Below are 18,914 nucleotides of genomic sequence, written 5' to 3'. Positions count from 1 at the left end.
ATTCGCTTTCCTTTCAAGAATGTGAAATGGATGCCGGCTCTTCCATGTGGGTTTATGTTTTCCTGGGGAACCTTCTTCGTGGAATTGGGGAAACTCCTATTCAGCCTCTAGGCATTGCCTACCTTGATGATTTTGCCAGTGAAGACAATTCTGCTTTCTATATTGGTAAAGCCTACCTCATTCATCTTCTTGGGAAGCAGGGTACCTGGTTTTCTCAACTCCATTCCAAACTAAATAGAGCGTGGAAGGTTTTATCCTTCAGTTCCAGTTCCTTTTTTGAGTTCACATGTTTCTGAGGTCCACACTGAGGATTTGGATGAAGAAACTTGAATTAGAAGGACCAGTTGCATTCGGGAAAGAACATCAGATTAAAAGGAAATAACTGGAAGATCAATTGCCATGATGTATAACTTTGTGCAAATATCTTCCTGGACTTCAGGTTTCATAGGTTCTTTTTACTGGGTTAACTGTACTCCTGAAGCATTTAGGTGTCATTTATATTCATTCTTTATTTTGTTTCCAGAGCCCTAGAAACTACTTCCCATTTTTTAAGCCCTGACTATTTAAAGCATTTTCTTCCTGTGCGGGGTAGGCAAGGAATTCTCAGTTCTCAATAGCAAGTATGAATGGATAAAAACACAGAAAGGATGAGAGCAAGGCCTGAGGCTAATCTGTGTCTGGAACAGATGCCAGTAGATAGACCAGCAGCTAAAATCATACACACACACACACCACAGCAAACTCAAACTTCAAGGCCAGATGCATCTAAGTAGCATTTATGGAGTACCTCTTGAGTCTTAGAAAATAAATTTTTCTCCATTTCACACATCAGTCTTGATTTCTTGGGGCTCTGATCTTTTGAAGGCCTGGCCTTCAAGGGATAGAGGACAAGATTTAAATTCACTGAAAGGGGCTGGGACTAGCTCCACAGTATAGTTCTGCCCTGGCCATGTGCACAGAACTCCAGAGGGCTCTCATTACAGTCAAGCAGGCTGTGATTAAAAACAGGTTACCTGCTCTGATGGAAAACTGCAGTGTAAATCAGGACCTGGAACAGAAGCTCCATCACATGTGCTAGGCAGTTACTCTGGGGACTAGAGGAAAGGTTGCAAGCCAAGAGATGCATGCAGGTGTCAGGGTGTCCCCTTCCTGCCCTCTCTCTTCACCCCCTCTTCTCTTCCAGAAAGGATCTGGTAACTGCCATTTATTCCTCCTCTTAATTTAAATTAATCTGCCAGGGATATGTGTGCATCAAGCTCTGTGGTGAAATGAAAGGCAGATGGGACATACAGCTACCTTTCTGGTACCCAGAAGCAGTGTTGTTTAAGCAATCTGCTCTAGATTCCTCTTAATGCTGCCCAGGCTGGTCATGATTGTTCCCAAGAGCACCTCTTTGCATTCACAGGTCTAGCTCCTTGGCTCTCTGTGTTCAGGGATCTGCATAGCTACTGCTCTCACATGGTCCCACAGACTCTCTGAATGCATGCACTTTTGCTCTAAGGTGGAAGAAATCAATTTTAATGTCAAAATGACTCTTATGCTTAACCAACCATAAGAAGTTTTTGAAAGACTGTCAAAATAGTATAATTCTATTTTTTTGTTTTTTGTTTTTTGTTTTTTTTAATCAGTAGGGCAAATCTAATCCTAAGGAGTAAAGTTTGCTCCATTTGGGGGAAATTAACTTCTTCAGAATCTTGGTGTTATTTCCTTACTAAGAGGTAATTAATGCCTCCCAAGTGTTCATTCTTCTTCCAAAGCTGAGAAGGACTTATTTCCTGATTCAATAAGGTTGAAAAATTGACAAATTAAGCACACTTAAGAGTTGATGAGATATTTTCAGCTACTAACTGGATCTCACTCCTATTTCTTGTTTAAAATTTATTAATTTACAAAAGCGGAGAAATGCCGCTTTTTTTTTTTTTTTGGGTGCAGGGTGTGTGCAGACGGTTGCAATTATAGGACCGATCTTTGGCTTCCTGCTAGGCTCATTATGTGCCAAACTGTATGTTGACATTGGCTTTGTAAACCTAGGTAAGAAAGTTTATTTTTATTTATTTATTTATTTTAGTCACTGCAATTTTTTTAATGGGGATGGTGTAGAAAATATCAAATTCCCTTTTCATAAAGTGACAGGATGGTAATCTTTCATAAAATGAAAATAATCCACTGAAAATTTGTCATTGATCTAATCCCTGCATGCATTAATAAATGGAATATGAAAAATAGGCAGTGGTTAGAACTGGATGACCCATGGTTTGTTATTCAGATGTATCCTTTTTCACTTCTGTTTTGCCACTTCAAATGCATTCCAGCATAGTTAAGACTAAAAACTGTGGCTTCTTGTTGACTCTTGTTGGTTCAGGTGTAATAACAAGACAGACACATTAATTGATAATGTATTTTGTAGACTTGCCGGGAAGACCAAGAACTGAAAGTGTTCTGGCAACCAAAATATGTTCTTTACTGTACAAATCTTTTTCAGGTGGAGGCATATTAGAGTGAGTCTACCTTATTCTCTGGGAGAGTACTTGTGGAGGGAATAAATGGGGGACCTCATCCTTCCATAGCTATTAATGTGTCTCTGTCCTTGTGAGATGTACCTCCTGGATATGGACATTACTTTTCTTCCTTTTTTAAGAAGTTCAAGAAAGGAGTTAGAAACAAGAAAACAAGTTTCATCTTTAAAAATTCTGAAACTGCATTTTGAAGTCCTCATGTGTTAAAATTAAATGCAAAAACTCTTGCACCAATTTTTCTTTTTTATCAAATAAACTACAAGACACATTCCAAAAATTTTATTCATTAACCTCATTAATTTTGCATCTATTCTATCCCAGGTGCTGTTCTACCACAAAATGGTGAATAAAATGGTAGTTGAGTACCTTGACTTCCTGAGGTTTTAAAATCCAGTCATGGAGATTGATTCAGATAAGAAAGGATAGGAGTGATGAGTGGGACAGAGGGAAGTTGTTAAGGGGAAGCAATGAAGATGCAGTGATGAGGCAGTGTGAACATTTTACCAAGTATAATGTGGCAACTGAGCCTAGTTGTCAAAGGACATGTGTTTATTTCATTGTTCTCACAGAGTGCAGTGGAGGTAGATCTATCATATGTTTTATGGGTTCTTATATAGAAAAGAAGAAAAAACACTTGATTTGGTTCAAAAAAAACTTCATCACTACTTACCTTTTCATCAAATAAGAAATGGTGTCAAAAATAAAGTTTTGATGATGAATAAGATACTGACATTTTATTTGTATATACAAATCTTGCTTCAGACCTAGATTAGCTCTGAAGTATTACTGTCATTTAGTGACTAACATTCTGAGTGTTTTAGACTAGATTGGGACCAGAGGGTGTAGGATATAACTCTTTCTTTGAGAAAAATCTTGGACAGACATTCAATATGTGGGCCAGATGCAAGCGGTGCTAATGTGGGGGAGTTGGCAGAAGGCTTGGAGCCCCCATAATTCTCCCTCATAGGGTGCTTGCTTCCTGTCATGGGCCAGGGGGTCCCTCTGCAGAACCCCAGGGCAAAGTAAGACCCCCCTCCCCCAGGATTTAGACTCTATATTTTAAATCTAAGGAACAAATGAAGAAAAGCATCATGTTCCAGAAAAAAAAGCACCATGTTTCCTTCAAAAAGCAAGATGATGATAATATTCAGACTAGAAAGTTATCATGCATCAATTATTAGGTATTTTTATGATGTGATAGAGCTGATGCTAGGATTTTTTAAAAAATAAGCTTATTTCAACTCACTGGCTTTGCTGTATATGCTATTTAGCCATCCCCTCTGTCTTTCAGATCATGTAACCATTACTCCAAAGGATCCCCAGTGGGTAGGAGCCTGGTGGCTGGGTTACCTAATAGCAGGAATTGTAAGTCTTCTTGCAGCTCTGCCTTTCTGGTGTTTACCAAAGAGTCTGCCGAGACCCCGAAGTAGAGAGGATTCCAATTCCTCCTCTGAAAAATTCAAGTTTATTATGGATGATCATACAGACTACCAAACACCCCTTGGAGAAAAGTCAAAAATAATGGAAATGGCAAGAGGTGAGCCAGATTCTCCTTGATTTTGAAGCACTTTCAGTTTTCCTGTTGAGAGTCTGTAAGGAATCTATAAATAATACCCTCTCTCCCCATCATTTGTTCAGAAAAATTGAGAAACTATACAGGAAGCAGAATGGAAGATTACAAAGTCAGCTTTATTACTGGAGAGGGATTAAAGATCATGACCCAAAGTTTTAGTAACCTTCCTTGCTGACAATCCCACCCTTACACTACTACAGGTTAGACATGGCAATGGCTCCTATCTGGGATTGCTGCTTCGCATCAGTCTGGGTGGACAGAAAAGAGTGAATCTTCAGAGCTTGTGGCCTTTTAACAGATGAGATTCAGTCATTCGACAAATGTGTCGGTGCATGTTTCCCACTATTGATCAAAGGAGTGAGTGTGGTGCAGGGCACAAGGCCAGACATGTTAATGTGAATTCCTTTCACATGGAAAAAGAGTGGCCATGAGACAGACTGGTCCCCCTCAGTTGGGCCCAGCAAGCAATATTTACGGAAAAATCTTCACATTTCAAACTCTTCAGCTGCATAATAGGAAGAAGGGAGAATGCCAAAGCTCATTTCTTATATTAAGTTCATTAAATTAAATGGAGATAATGTTCATGGTTCTTTCTCTGTGACCATGATGCAAGTTTGAAGAGGAGAGACCAGAAAACTGAAGTTCTAGATGTCCTACCAATGACTTTCAGCTCCGTAGGGAGAGAGTGTTCTTGTCCCTCTTTCCTTCTACCCATATCATTGGGAGGAACGTGTTCCTGTCTGACTTATACATCTAACTGTAATCTAAATTATATGCCTGTAGAAACGAGTGCCTGTGTCTAGATATGAACCTGACAGATCTCAGCCTTGACTTGTGCCAATGCTTCATATCCATAGTGTATATGGGCACCATGCTATAACCGTGGCTGTGGGACTCGGCCAGCTATGCCCTGGTGCCAAGGCTGTGTCTTCTGCTAAGTGTAATGCTGTCTTTAATTACTCCATGTTATTTTTGTCTTATAGATTTTCTTCCATCACTGAAGAATCTCTTTGGAAATCCACTGTACTTGTTATATTTGTGTGCCAGCACCGTTCAGTTCAATTCTTTGTTTGGAATGGTGACCTATAAACCCAAGTACATTGAGCAGCAGTATGGGCAGTCATCCTCTAAGGCCAACTTTGTTATCGGTATGTTCACCTGTCCTTCACACTTGCCAGTAGGCACTATCAGCTGCATCTTGTTAACCCTTAGGCATTTAGGCATTCTCATGTTTAGACTGAAGGTGATTTACAACATTTTAGATATGAAGTCAAAAAGTGAGTGAAAAAAATCTAGCAGAGTGAAAAAAATCCAGTTAAAATACTCAGGTTGTCTGTGGTACAATTTTGCAGCAAGAATTATTCACAACTGTAAATGAGTGACCTTAAGAATATTACGTAAACTGAACGTGCATTTTATTAGGAGATTGTGATACTGGGTATGTGTCTTTCAAGTGTAGCCAAAACTTCCTAACAGTGGCCATTTTACCTGAACAGTTTCTAAGATTATAAAAAGTGAGTATTTGGAGAGGTTAAAAGGTGTTCATTGCAAAACAAAGTTTGTTTTTGCTCAGAGTTAAAGGACTTTCCTCAGTCCTGGCATTCAGGTTATTTAAAAGGGCTGTGTTTCTAGCATAGCAGATCAGTCAACAATGAAAAAGCTATTGAAGGGCAAAGAAAAGCATGAAGAAATGAATGAAGAACCAGAATGTGCAAATACATGAACATCATGCTCCAAGTAATTAGATACTTTTAAAACCTGGATTAGCTCCATTAGTTCATGAGAACATCATTTAATGCTTCTGTTTAAAGGCATATTTTATTCCTTGGGACATATTCCTTAATGGTAGGAAAATCCAAAGATTTAAAAAACATTTCTTCTTCATAAAATATTTTAAAATTGTTCTATTTCTCTATCTCTGAAAGACGCCTCTGAGCTTATTTCAGAATCTGTAATTGTCCTGTAAGAATCCTGGATAATGGATACTTAGTAGGTGCTAATTTAATTGACTGTTCAGACTATTCTGTTAAAATATAAATATTAAAGCTATACCACTCAACTTTTACTTTCAACATTAATTGGTTCAGATTGATTTAATTGTATGATTTAATGGTTTACCTGAAGAAACATTTTAGGTTTTATTTCCCCAAAACCCCCTCCATGCCAATCAGTGCTTTATACTGACTTTAATAAGAATAGAAGAGAAATAAAAGCTTAGGAGACATTCTTTTTATTTTATTTCAAAATCTCCTTTGTGTTTATTGAGCTATAACTTACAAACAATAGTTAACTCTGCAGCCCCTAAATGTGTAGCTCAGCTAGATAAATGTTTACACAAAAATCCGTATAGTAACTATCAGCTGGAACATGGAACTCATTTCAGAACCACAGAGGGCTCCCTCAAACCTCCTCCTGTTCCATACACTTTCCTAATGCTAATAATTATCCTGAACTTTGTCATCACAGGTCAGCCTTGCTGGTTTTTGAACTTTATACAAATGGAATAGTATGCTATGTACTCTTTTGTATCTAGCTTATTTCAATCAAAGTGAAATCTATGAGATTCATTCATGTTGTGTGTAACAGTTTGACCTTTTCCGTTGCTGTGTCATATCCTATCACATGAATATACCACAGTTTATTCATTTTATTGTTGGTGGGCATTTGGGTTGTTTTCTGCTTTTGACTATTATAAATAACACTGCATGACCATTCTATATGTATTTTGGTGGTTGTATACACAATGTTTTTCTTGGCTGTATCTTGGAGCAGAATTGCTGGGCCATAGGAAGTATGTATGTTTAGATCCAGTAAATATAACCAAAACATTTACAATAGGATTCTGTAAATTTATACTCACACTAGAAGTATAAGAACTTTCCAGTTGCTCCACATCCCTATCACACTTAGTATTGTCGGTCTTTTTTACTGTAACCCTTCTTATGGAGTGTGGTGATATCTTATAGTTTATTTGCATTTAACTGATAACTAATGATGTTGAGCGCTTTTTTGCAGGCTTATGGTTACTTTAACATTCTCTTTTGTCAGTTATGTTCAAATTGTTTGCCTGTTTCTCTTGAGCTGTCTCTTTTTTTATTGATTTGTAGGGGTAGGTACTTTTTTCATGATACAAGTTCTTTATTGAATATATGTATTGTAACTATTTTCTCACAGACTTCAGTTCTTCTTTTCACTGTCCTAATGGTAAGCTGCTTATTTTTAAGCAAGTCCATTTTCCAGTCTTTTTCTTTCTCATTAGTGCTATCTTATTCCCTGTTTTAAGAAATTGTCAAAACCGAAGGCCATGAAAATGTTTTCCTAATATTTCTACTAGTAGCCTAAGTGTTTTAACTTTCACATTTAGGTTATAATACATTTCAGGTAGTGTCTTGTTTTTAAAGATTTTATTTATTTGAGAGAGAGAGAGAGCACAAGCAGGGGGAAGGGAAGAGGGAGAGGGAGAGGGAGAAGCAGATCCCTCACTAAGCAGGGAGCTGGATGCAGAGTTGTATCCCAGGACCCTGGGATCATGACCCCAGTGGAAAGCAGATGCTTAACTGACTGAACCACCCAGGTAACTCTGATTATCATACATTTCAAAATTTTTTTTTAGTATAATGTGAAGGAAAAGTTCAAGTTCATTTATCAAAATGAAAAAGCCATCTTTTCCCCCATGAATTGCAATGAAGTGACACATCTTTAAGTGTATGTTTATTTTTTATTATTCAACATGTGCATAACAGAGTTTGAGGGCATTTGATTTTGGTGTCACTAGAATGATAAATACATTTTTAATTTCAAATTAAAAACATTTATTTCATAAAGGAAAATTAAGCATTGTTTGGGGAAAGATATTTATAATAGAAAATGAGATTATATGTAATCTCATTCCTTTATTGGGTAGATAATAAATGAAATACTTTTGCCAATAAAATTATTCTTAAGGAAAATTAGCACAGATGAAAGAACTTGAAATTCTGAGAGATTCAGTGGCCTGCCTAATTGCATATATACATTATGATGTAGCCAGGAATAAAATTATTTCCCCTGAGTTATATTTCCTCTCCGGACATAATTATTTTTGGAAAACTGACAAAAAGAATCTAATAATTCTTTTTTAAGTTGTGGGCAGTTGATTTCTTTTAAAAAAATCAGAATTTTTTGACTCCTCTATCAAAGTTTGCCTAAAATTCTGATTCCTCATAATTTCTATCATGTCATGTCTATGGATAATTCAAGTGCTTTTGTGAGAGATAAGTAATAGTGTCTAATGATTTCAATCATTATAGCTAGGATTCTTTCCTGAATGTATCTTGGTTTCACATTAATTAAGTATGGAAAAAAAGCACAGTAAGAGTAAGTAGGAAAATGAGTCAATATCCATAACACTTATTTTGCTTATCTTTAGAATGGTAAAAACAAATGCATCATTAGGTTAAAATAGAGATTAAATAAGACCTATAAAATACATTGTAAATGTATACAGCTGTCATTCAATAAATACTGTTCTCTCACTTCTTTCTCTTCTTCTATCATACTTCTCTCTCTTTTCTCCTTCATTTTTTTGGGGGTAAGGTGGGGGAGGCCACAAAGAATGATCCTTTCCGTGATGAAATAAGGGAGAGAAACACGAAGAAAGCACATTTCCCCTCTGCTCTCAGAGAAGACATTTGACATGACATGGTGGAAAGCATAAACAGAAATTTTCCTTGTGTTCAAGGGCCAGTTGTTAAAATGATGATTTATTTTTGCTGTACATGTTTTGCTATGTTGGCCATATTTCTAAAGTTAAGAAATAATATTTTCTCATGTTAGTTACTTTAATTTTGCAAAGAAAATTAAAGAAAAATAAGCAACAAAAATGTTTCAAATTCAGGGACTAGGAGGCATATGGCAAAATGATTTTGCTTTTTTGAGTGTGTGGGTTTTTATTTTCCCCATTGCAATTTCCGGATGAAGTTTAGATAGCTGAGTTTTTCTCCTTTTTTAAAGCTTCTTCTATCACTGTTAAGTTATGTGAAAATGATCTTATGTTTTGTTTCCTTCTTAATACACAGATTGCAATTATTTAGTCATTTCTCTTAATTTCTTGGAGTTTTTTTTTTATTAAATAAGACAATACCTAGTGGACATGATACATTGACATTGACTCTCATTGACAGCAATGATTATCATTCTCCATTCTTGGAGAAGTTACAAATAAGGAAAAGTTATGATAATTATTTGGGGAAAGTTGCTTATTAATAGAAAACACTAATTTTTGTGGCTAAGCTAGCAGACCAAATTAAATATGTTTTATGATGTGTTCTAGAATTAGGTCAAGTTTATTAAGTTATATTAAAAATCTGTGAGATAATGGAAAACAATCTTAGTTTGTGAGGAAAAAAATACTTTCATTATACCCAAGAAAGATGGCTAAGTATACTTCTTTTTGTCTACACCCAATTGGCTACATGAGTGTGAAAAGTCCCATAAATTTTTCCTTGTATTTCTCTCTCTGTCAAATTCAAATCTTAATATTTATATCTTCTAACATTAGTGTAATATTGTGAAGGTCCATTATATATTACAGAATTTTTCTTTGCTGGAGAAAAGCTCTAAGTACATCCCAAAGTACTATTATTATTATAACTTATTACTATTTCATTTTAATGACTAAGGCTATCATACATTTTTATGGGAATCAGAGTTCCCAAATTATATTGTAACTGTGCTGTCCATCTTAAAATATTTTACACAAGTCTCATAACTCCTGTTTCGAACAGTAACAAAGAATAAGATATTCAGCTTGAATGAGTATACGGAAGTAACAACAACATATTTGCTCTTAAATTTCTCCTAGCTTTCCTGTTATTTGAGTAAATATATTAAATTCAAAAGAAGTACATAAAGTAAATTGAAACAAATTGTGGATGCTGGTGTAAATTACAACTGGTATTTCCATTTGGAATATTAAATGGTAAACGTTTTAAGATCAGCACATTTTATGGTGTGAGTGAAAAAAGTGTGTAATGAAGAAATCAGAGTGAAATTTCTACTTCATTAGCTGACTTAAAAGTACCTCAGGTGAAAGAAGAGAAGCTTTGGGAGGAAACATTATTGGATGTTTAGGAAATCTGCTATCAACTCAACTTGGCCCAGCATAGATAGCTTACAGATCCTAGGGAATTTGAAAGGGGGAATCAAGCTGACAGTATATTTGAAATGTACTACTACTGTTCTACAGAATCATGTTATAATTCATTTATCTTGAAATAGGAAAGTAAAATATCCAGGTGAAATGTTAGACATGGATAAATTAAGTTTAGTTGTTTAGCACATTTTTGTGGAAAACTGCAAGAAGCGCAGGATATAATGGTGAGCACAGTTTTTGCTTTGAAGGTGAGCTTGGAAGGTGAGGGGTGCAAACCGGATAAGCTAACAGATAATTGTGACAAGGACCAAGACTGCGGCCTATGGGACCCTGTACAAGGGCCAGAGGCGGAGGGAGGAGGAAAGGGGCTTCTGATGACCAACTTGTGCACCCTGATGCTAGAGATGTCCCTGGAGGCACCATACAGCTGGTGGAGGCTGTGAGAAGTCTCTAATTATGAGAAGTCCGGAGAACTCTGGGAGAACAAACCTTATCTTGGAGTCAGAAGAAAATCTTCTAGGAGAAGATGTCAATACCTAAATCAAAAGCAAAAGAATAAGGAGGTGTTAAAAGATGAAAATGTAGAAACTAGGGTGGGGTTTTGAAAGGATGTTGGTCAGATGAAGCAGATATCTTGTGTAGAAGGGGCTGGAGGCAAGAGAATACATGAAACTTTCTGGAAGTTTCAAGAGAACACAGGCCTTTAAGAGGAGATCAGTCAAGAGAGGATATTCCTGATTTTTAACATTCTGTACTGAGGGAGAAATACCCATAGAATCATCCCATTTTGATTCTCAGGCTCTTCTAGGCCAGATCAGTGCGGGGAAATGTTAGTGGAAACCCACACAGCATGAAGTTACAAAGGGTATCAAAGGGTATCCTTTATGCTATGACTCCTTATGTCCCAGGTTTGGATTGGTACTTTACAAATAAATGAAATTCTAAGCACATTCTCTCAAGGTTTCAATTTAGAACCTAGTTTTCAGAAGATGTGTTTTTTTATAAACCTCTTTTGGGAGATAGAATTGAAAGAGAGAATAAGACTCTGCCCTTTTTGTGTAAGTCTTGGGTCTATGAGAGGGGGATTCAAAGTCAAGTACTATGAATATGTGTATGTAAAAATAGGGACTTAAATGACACACATCAAACCCATGGCAATGGTTAGTTCTTGAGAAGGAAGATGGAATCCGGAACAGAGAAGGAATCTGTCTTATATATCTCCATATTTAAAAATCAGAAAAATTGGGAGAAAATATTAGCATTTATTAACTTGGGTCATGAGAAACCAGGTTTGTTATATTATTTTCCATTATATGCTCTCTTTTTAAAAATAAATAATAATCAGGTTCCTCTTATTTGATATTTGGCTCTTTAGGGGCCCAGGATACATTCATCTCTGCCACTTGCTACAGCCACAAACCTCAGTTTAGCTGGGAAAGAAAAAACTAGCACCTCCTCTTTTTTTTTTTTTAATTTCACCAATTTTGTGATCTTGCCCCCTTCAAGGTGGGTTGATTCTTTTTCTTTTCTTTTTACTGTTTGTTCTTTATAATATTTTTTACATTAATTAATTTTTTATGTAGTGTTCCATGATTCATTGTTTGCGTATAACGCCCAGTGCTCCATTCAATACGTGCCCTCCTTAATACCCATCGCCAGGCTAACCCATCCCCCCACCCTCCTCCCCTCTAGAACCCTCAGTTTGTTTCTCAGAGTCCACAGTCTCTCATGGTTCCTCTGATTTCTAATGTGATCATTTTAATTTTAACATTTACCAATTTAGAATCTAACCAAGAAGTCACCAAAGAGCCACTTTTCCCACCTTTTCTAACACGGACATGTTCCACTCCATTTACCCATCCTAATATTTTCACCTTTGTGAGTCTGACAGAATGAAATGCTGGTAACAACTTAATTGAATGATATTTTTGTGCTTATATTGTGCTAGGAACTTTTCATGTTAGTCACCTCAGCACTATTTTTGCTCCATATTATAGGTAAGGAGACAGGTTTATAGAAATTCAGAGAATCACCTGCCATTGCACAGCTATTAACGTGTGGGACTGAGGTCCAAACCAGGCATTTAGGTCTCTAGAGTCCAAGCTCTCAACCACTTTGTTGGATCTCTTCCTAGTGTTGTTTTAAAATCACATTTATTTGATTATTAGTGAGCTCGCACATCTATTTATCAAGAATCCTGTGTTCCAAACTCTTTGGTGGAGAGACAGTATAATGTAGTGATTGAAAGCATGAGATTTGGGGCACCTGGGTGGCTCAGTCGTTAAGCGCTTGCCTTCAGCTCAGGTCATGATCCTAGGGTCCTGGGATGGAGCCCCGCATCGGGCTCCTTGCTCAGCAGGGAGTATGCTTCTCCCTTGCCCTCTGCCCCTGCTTGTGTTCCCTCTCCCGCTGTGTCTCTCTCTGTCAAATAAATAAAATCTTAAAAAAAAAAAAGCATGAGATTTGACATCAACTCTACATTGTCAAATCTGGTTTTAACACTTACTATGACCATGAATAAATTGCTGTCTGAAGTGAAAATAACAATATGGCTATCTACTAGGGTTGCGGTGAAGGATAAATGTGAGCGATATATCAAATGCTTACCTGAGTGGTTAGTACATTATAAGCAATTAGTAAATACAAAAAGAGTCAAATAATACATTGTTTTGTTATTGTTGTTTTGTTGTTGTGGTTGTTAGGAAAGATACCAAACTAAGCAACTAAGACTCTAAAAAAAATTAATTTTGTTTGGGCTAGAAAAAAGAAAACTGTGTTTTTGTTCCCTGAATTCCATATATCTATTATTCTCTTATACACAAACTTAAAGAATGTTAACTATCCCCTAGTTGCCCCATGCTTGTACCTGTTAATCCTGGGATTAGACCAGAAAGACATTGACTCATTGATTAATTCAGTGTTTATTGATTTTAAACTCTGTGCTGGACAAGTTAGGCAGACTTCTGAGACTCTCAGTTGTGCTATCATTAATCTATAACCTGGACACTCATCAAAATCTCTTGATATGCCAGTAGATAATAGTGAATTAATATTTCTATAACTTAAAATGACCAACCAGTCTAATAACTTGTCAGGAACTATTATATAGTTTTGTATAATCTCTTAGAAAGTTTATGTCAGTACACTCAGATTTCTTTTAGAGATTCACAAAATGATATATATATATATTTTTTTTTATTGTTGTTATTGTTGTTCCTCAGGGCTCATCAACATACCTGCAGTGGCCTTTGGAATATTCTCTGGGGGGATAGTTATGAAAAAATTCAGAATCAGTGTATATGGAGCTGCAAAACTCTACTTGGGATCATCTGTTCTTGGGTACCTCCTATTCCTTTCCCTGTTTGCACTGGGCTGTGAAAATTCTGATGTGGCAGGACTAACTGTCTCCTACCAAGGGTAGGTTCACTCATTAAGTACTCTGAGGAGATTGGCTTGTTTAATCAAATTAATTATTGATAGAGTTTCAAAATAAGATAATTTGATTGTAAACATCATAAATATGAGAAAGGAATTATAGTTTTATTGTGGAATAGCTGACAGTACTTTGACATGGGAGCTGTTAGTGTCACCAAAATCTGTCATCTCCTTTGAATTTGGTTGTCTAAGAGAAATTATTAAAAATATTACATCTATATCTTCCTTATATAAGGCAACCTGCCAGTGGAAAACACAGACCTTGAATCTTGCCTCTGTCCATCATTAATGAAGTGACTTTGTATAGGTCATTTAATCTAATCAAACCTCAAATTTTTCCACTTTAAAAAATAAGAATAATAACTACCTCATAAAATGTTGTAAGATTTAACCAAGATAATATACATGGAAGTCATTAGTACTTTCCTGGCACAAAAGAAATGTGCCATTTGTAAACAATTGTATTTTTTTTCTTTGAACCCTTGGATAACTGGAAAGGTCTCTGTGCTACGTTCTGTAGTCTCTGTTGTACTCAAGTCATGTGAAGTTTCAGGAGAGAAAGCTATTCCTCAGCTGGTGAGCCACACAACAGCTCTCTTTACTCTTTGCAGCTGGTCAGGGGAATATTTATTGATGTTTTCAGACCTATGCCATCTCGTATGGGGTGGATGACTAGTTTTCTTAGGTTCCAGGATCTGTCAATCTTAATACAAAGCTGGATCTTGAAGGAACTACCCTGTCTTTTCCTTTCAGGAGTCCTTGCCATCTCTCTACCTCTGAACATGAGTTCCCAAACACAGCTGTCTTCATTCTTCCACCCAACTATATATTATCTGTTTAAATTAATCATCGAGCCACTACTGTGAGCCAGGCCAACCACACTGACTGCACCGCCTAACTGTTCAAACTCTGCCTATGGCTCAAAGGCCAGTGCTCCTGATCTAATGATCTGTTTCTGTTAGTTTAGCTGCTGCTTATTTGGCGCTTGCTCTCCAGCTTTCTTCCTGGGCTTCCTTCCATGCTTACCTATCTGTCTTGTTCCCATAGTCCAGTCTCCATCACCCTCAGTAACCTGGTTTCTCCTGCTCTTAAGTGAATATCAGTTATACTTTTTACCTTCTAAAAAGTCCAAGAAAACTAGGACTGAGAAGTTTATATACTGTTGCTTCTGGGAGTTACCAGAAGCAGTTACCAGTTACCAGTTAACTGAGCGTAGTAACATTGCTAACAGTCAGCAATGTGGATTAAGGACGTCAGTTGTAAGCAGGAATTCCAAGAAGATTCTGGAGAGAGTAGAAGCCCTATGCTGTCTTTAATTGTCCCTATGATCCTAATGGTAGACGGACAGTGGTAAAATTCTTTGTATTTTGCAATTTACAAAACACCATAACTTTCATTATCTCACTTGTATCCTCAAAGCATCTTTGTGAGTTAAGTTTTGTTAACCTCATTTAAAGGAAACTGAGGTTAGAAAGGTCAATTACCTCTTCAAAGTATAATATTCTTTCTACAACATCGTGGTGTCTCTAAGCCAAAAGCAAACACATAAACGGACAACAATGGCAAAGTTTTGAGGTTCATTAAAAGTTTACCCACACAATAAATGATTAAATATTTTTAAACAAATAAAAGATAAGATATTCATTGCATGAGTACTAGCCCTTGAAAGCAGTTGCCCTAAAAGACTACAACTGCATTGCAATAATGCTTTCATCATCTAAAACATTCTAAAACTCCTCTTTTGAAATCGCTTTCCATGTTTTTCAGAATATTCCCAACAATGGCAAAGATTTAACCTTTAAGGGTAGCTTTGCTATTGGAAGCAGCCAAAGAAATGGCAACATCCCTGGAAAAAGCTCTTGCGTCCCAGCATGACTCTTTTGAAAGCAAAATCCCATTTGAGTATAAATATTCTGACATATTTGATAAAAATTATCTTAAAATTTTAAATAACTCTGCCAACACATCCTTTGTAAAACATATATGCAATTAATTTCTGCTTCAAGATAGCCCTAGATGATAAATTTAACTTACTTTTAGTAATATAAAATAATTGGCTTTATAGAATACAACATGCTCCCCAGGGATTATCCTGAGCTGTTTTGATTCTGGACATTCAACAGGAACCCTGTAGACAGCTTTAGATATGGTAATGGAAGAAACCTTTCTTCTGCAATAATGAGAGTAAGTTTGATGTGAGAAAAGAAATTTAGAATCCAGGGGCCTGGAAGAATTCTCATTTTGAAGTTTGTTACTAATAAGCCTTGTGAATTTGAGCCAGTAATTTGCCCACTTTGGACCTGACTTTCCTGATCTGCCAAATGAGAAGTTGGCCTCGATCTCCCCCAGAATTCTTTCAACAGTAACCTCTGAGATCCCAGTCCTACACTATCCATAGTGGCCTGATTCTAGGCTTTCAAAGGCACTTATTTATACTTTCAGATACTACCAAACAGTCTCAATTAATTTAACAATTAGTGACTTACAGAAGAGAACAGGATGAAATACTCCTGTATGACTTCTCAGGAGGCCTAGTTATATCCTTTTATTCTGTCTGGAGACATCTCAGTGGCTTTTATGTTTGAGGTAACCAAATGCATAGCAGTTCTACTAGATGGAATATTCCAACGATTAAGAAATTATAATTGCAATCATTATAGGACATACATCTTAGAAAGAGGGCCCAAAATTTATTTTCCTTCAAAATAAAATAGCGTTTTACTTTGATTGACTTACCAGAAATCTTGTTTCTTAACCTAGTATGTCCCTAATTGTTCTTGGTGCTGGAGACCCAGGAGTGAATAAAACAAATAGTTCCTGCCCTCACTGAGTGTACATGACCATGCACATGGGGTTTGTTATTGTTTCAGTTTTAAGTCCTTCAAATGCTTTCGTAAAAAAAAAAAAAAGAGAGAGAGAGGAGGAGAATAAGCAAGTAAATCGAAATAATAGAGAAAAAAAATGATGGAGTGCAAGGGATGAAAAATAAGGTACAGGTAGAAGAGAAATACCATTGCATAAGTACGCCCTGAAAAGGATAAAAGAATATGAAAAGAACAAGGAGAATAAAAGTAGAAGGATGAGGTCATTCAGGTGAGGGGAAGAAATAGAAGGGAAAGAGAAGGAATTCTGGGAGCGATAAAGGGGACGGTAAACCAGAATGACAGGGAGGGAGAGAAAAGAGAGAAGACCATCAAAATTATGTAAAGTTAACTGTTAGAGCAGAAAGCCAACTCCTTAAGGGCAAATATTGTCTCATTCATATTTGTAACTATCTTCTCTCCTCCCAAAGCTAGCACTTAGAAGGCTTCCACAAAATTTTTGAACACATGAACAAATGAATGGGTAAGTCATTGAAAAAGCATGTGCAAGAGAATCAGAAAGAATGACCTGAGATATGGAAGAGCTGCATAGAGTGGGAGATTTTGAGACAGAGAAAAGTTAGATGAACTGGCAATGCATTTATTAGTAAGACACACAAATAGGATGGGTAGCTCTTCCAAACTGAGGTCTGTTGACATAATGTTGACTATTTGACTGTTTTCTTTCTTTTACTGCACCATCAGCAATGCCTATTCTACTGATGCCGAGACAATTGTGAAGGAAATTTACACACAAGCACGCATGTGCATGCACACACTGCCTGCAATGCATTTAAGTAATGTCATTAGTTGCTCTAGAAGTTTACTTTTCTGCTTTGTTAGCCACTTTCCTACATCTTTGCATAGAAATGTATTAGAAAATCCTAGAGATGGTCAATTTTAGTTAAAACCATAAACCAAGAACTGGACATTATGTGAAGGTGTAAACCTCTAAAGATAACTTTCAAGAGAAAGCTTCTTAATAGTAGACTCACATTAATAATCAGAAACTGGCATTTCTGATGACAGTTGTGTTTCCAAAAGGCAAACTCCGTTGGCACTGCCATTTATATTACTCAAGAACACTGTTTTTTGAAGATATTAGGGTGCTGCCTGCTAAGAGGTAATATTTTATACTGTTGCATTTCTTTTCAGAACCAAACCTGTCTCTTATCATGAACGAGCTCTCTTTTCAGATTGCAACTCAAGATGCAAATGTTCAGAGACAAAATGGGACCCTGTGTGTGGTGAAAATGGAATCACCTATGCATCGGCATGTCTTGCTGGTTGTCAGACCTCCACCAGGAGTGGAAAAACTCTTGTAAGGAATCCCTAATGTGTGTGCCTGTGGTGTCTTCTCTACCACGTAACTAACTGCACAGCTCTCTGGGAGCTCAGGGGCCAACCGGGAAGCAGACCACACTGGTAGCAGCTCTGGCTCTCACTCTACCCTTGTTCTTTTATGTGGAGATAGGAAACCGCCATCGCTAGTGGCCTAGAATTGTTGAAACAATTAGGGTAAGAATTAGGATCGTGAAACATGCTGGAAGAGACTTGCAATGATGTAGTGAAGTTCTCTCATTTTGCTTGTGAGGAAAATTAGCCTCAAATGAGACAGTCTCAGTCATAAGATGATATGATAAGATCTGCATTGGGATCCATTTCTTCTGACCCCAAGGCCAGTGGTACTGGGAGGTTGTAGGGACAGGACAAATAGAGGCCAGTGTTAGAAAGTCTAGCCCAAGAGGTTTAGACCCAGGGATCATGAACTTGATTTTGAGGCGATTGATAGTTCCAGACACTCTGCCTGAGAAATCAAGCCTGTGTGTGCAGTAATAAAAAGAGTAGGTGGCTGGAATGAAGGAGTTCTGTAGGGTGGATGACGGAGATGAGGTTGGAAATAAAGGTAAGAAATCAGTTGTGGAAGATATTATGTACTTAAATCATTAGACTCATTTCTCCAGTCACACCTTTACATTTCTGCACCAAACATAGACTCTTGTACTCTGTGTTTATGGCTAGTGGTCAGACTGCCGTCTACTTGTGCTGATGAAATCTGTCTGTATTTGACAGTCCTAGAGGGCTGAAAATTAACCTACACATCTATTTACATATGCTTATCAACTAGATAAGAATGCTTAGGCAAAGACTTCTGTAGATGTAGAATAACAAGTTGATTTTCTCTCTGTTTATTGTTACTTTGACATTTTATTCAGAGTAGAAAGGATTGGCCTCCAGCAATGGTGAACAGGACTGCCCACCCAACTGAAACTGAGTTTTTGACCTCCATTTCCCCTTTCCCTCCCCATCCCTCCCTCTTTTCTTTGTTCTTTTCTTTTCTTTTTTCCTTTTCTCTTCTTTTCTCTTCCTTCCTTCCTTCCTTCCTTCCTTCCTTC

General features: G+C 37.0%; 1 protein-coding gene across 5 annotated transcripts in view; it reads left to right on the top strand.

The window, feature by feature from the left end:
* SLCO1C1 (solute carrier organic anion transporter family member 1C1) overlaps positions 1-18,914 on the top strand; it is a 75,096-nt gene that overhangs the window by 44,974 nt on the left and 11,208 nt on the right. For 4 of the 5 annotated variants that reach the window (XM_025879886.2, XM_073877895.1, XM_073877897.1 and 1 more), the window contains 6 exons: positions 19-165; positions 1,933-2,031; positions 3,808-4,053; positions 5,073-5,237; positions 13,444-13,639; positions 17,674-17,839. In XM_025879886.2, the coding sequence (XP_025735671.1) occupies positions 19-165; positions 1,933-2,031; positions 3,808-4,053; positions 5,073-5,237; positions 13,444-13,639; positions 17,674-17,839 (1,019 nt within the window). The remainder of the gene's footprint in view (positions 1-18; positions 166-1,932; positions 2,032-3,807; positions 4,054-5,072; positions 5,238-13,443; positions 13,640-17,673; positions 17,840-18,914) is intronic. The other variant, XM_073877898.1, reaches the window with a different exon arrangement.

Source organism: Callorhinus ursinus, unplaced genomic scaffold (assembly GCF_003265705.2).
Source record: "Callorhinus ursinus isolate GAN/ISIS: 27379988/994484 unplaced genomic scaffold, GSC_fseal_2.0 scaffold27, whole genome shotgun sequence".
Taxonomy (NCBI): domain Eukaryota; kingdom Metazoa; phylum Chordata; class Mammalia; order Carnivora; family Otariidae; genus Callorhinus; species Callorhinus ursinus.
This window is presented reverse-complemented; position numbering and strand designations above follow the sequence as displayed.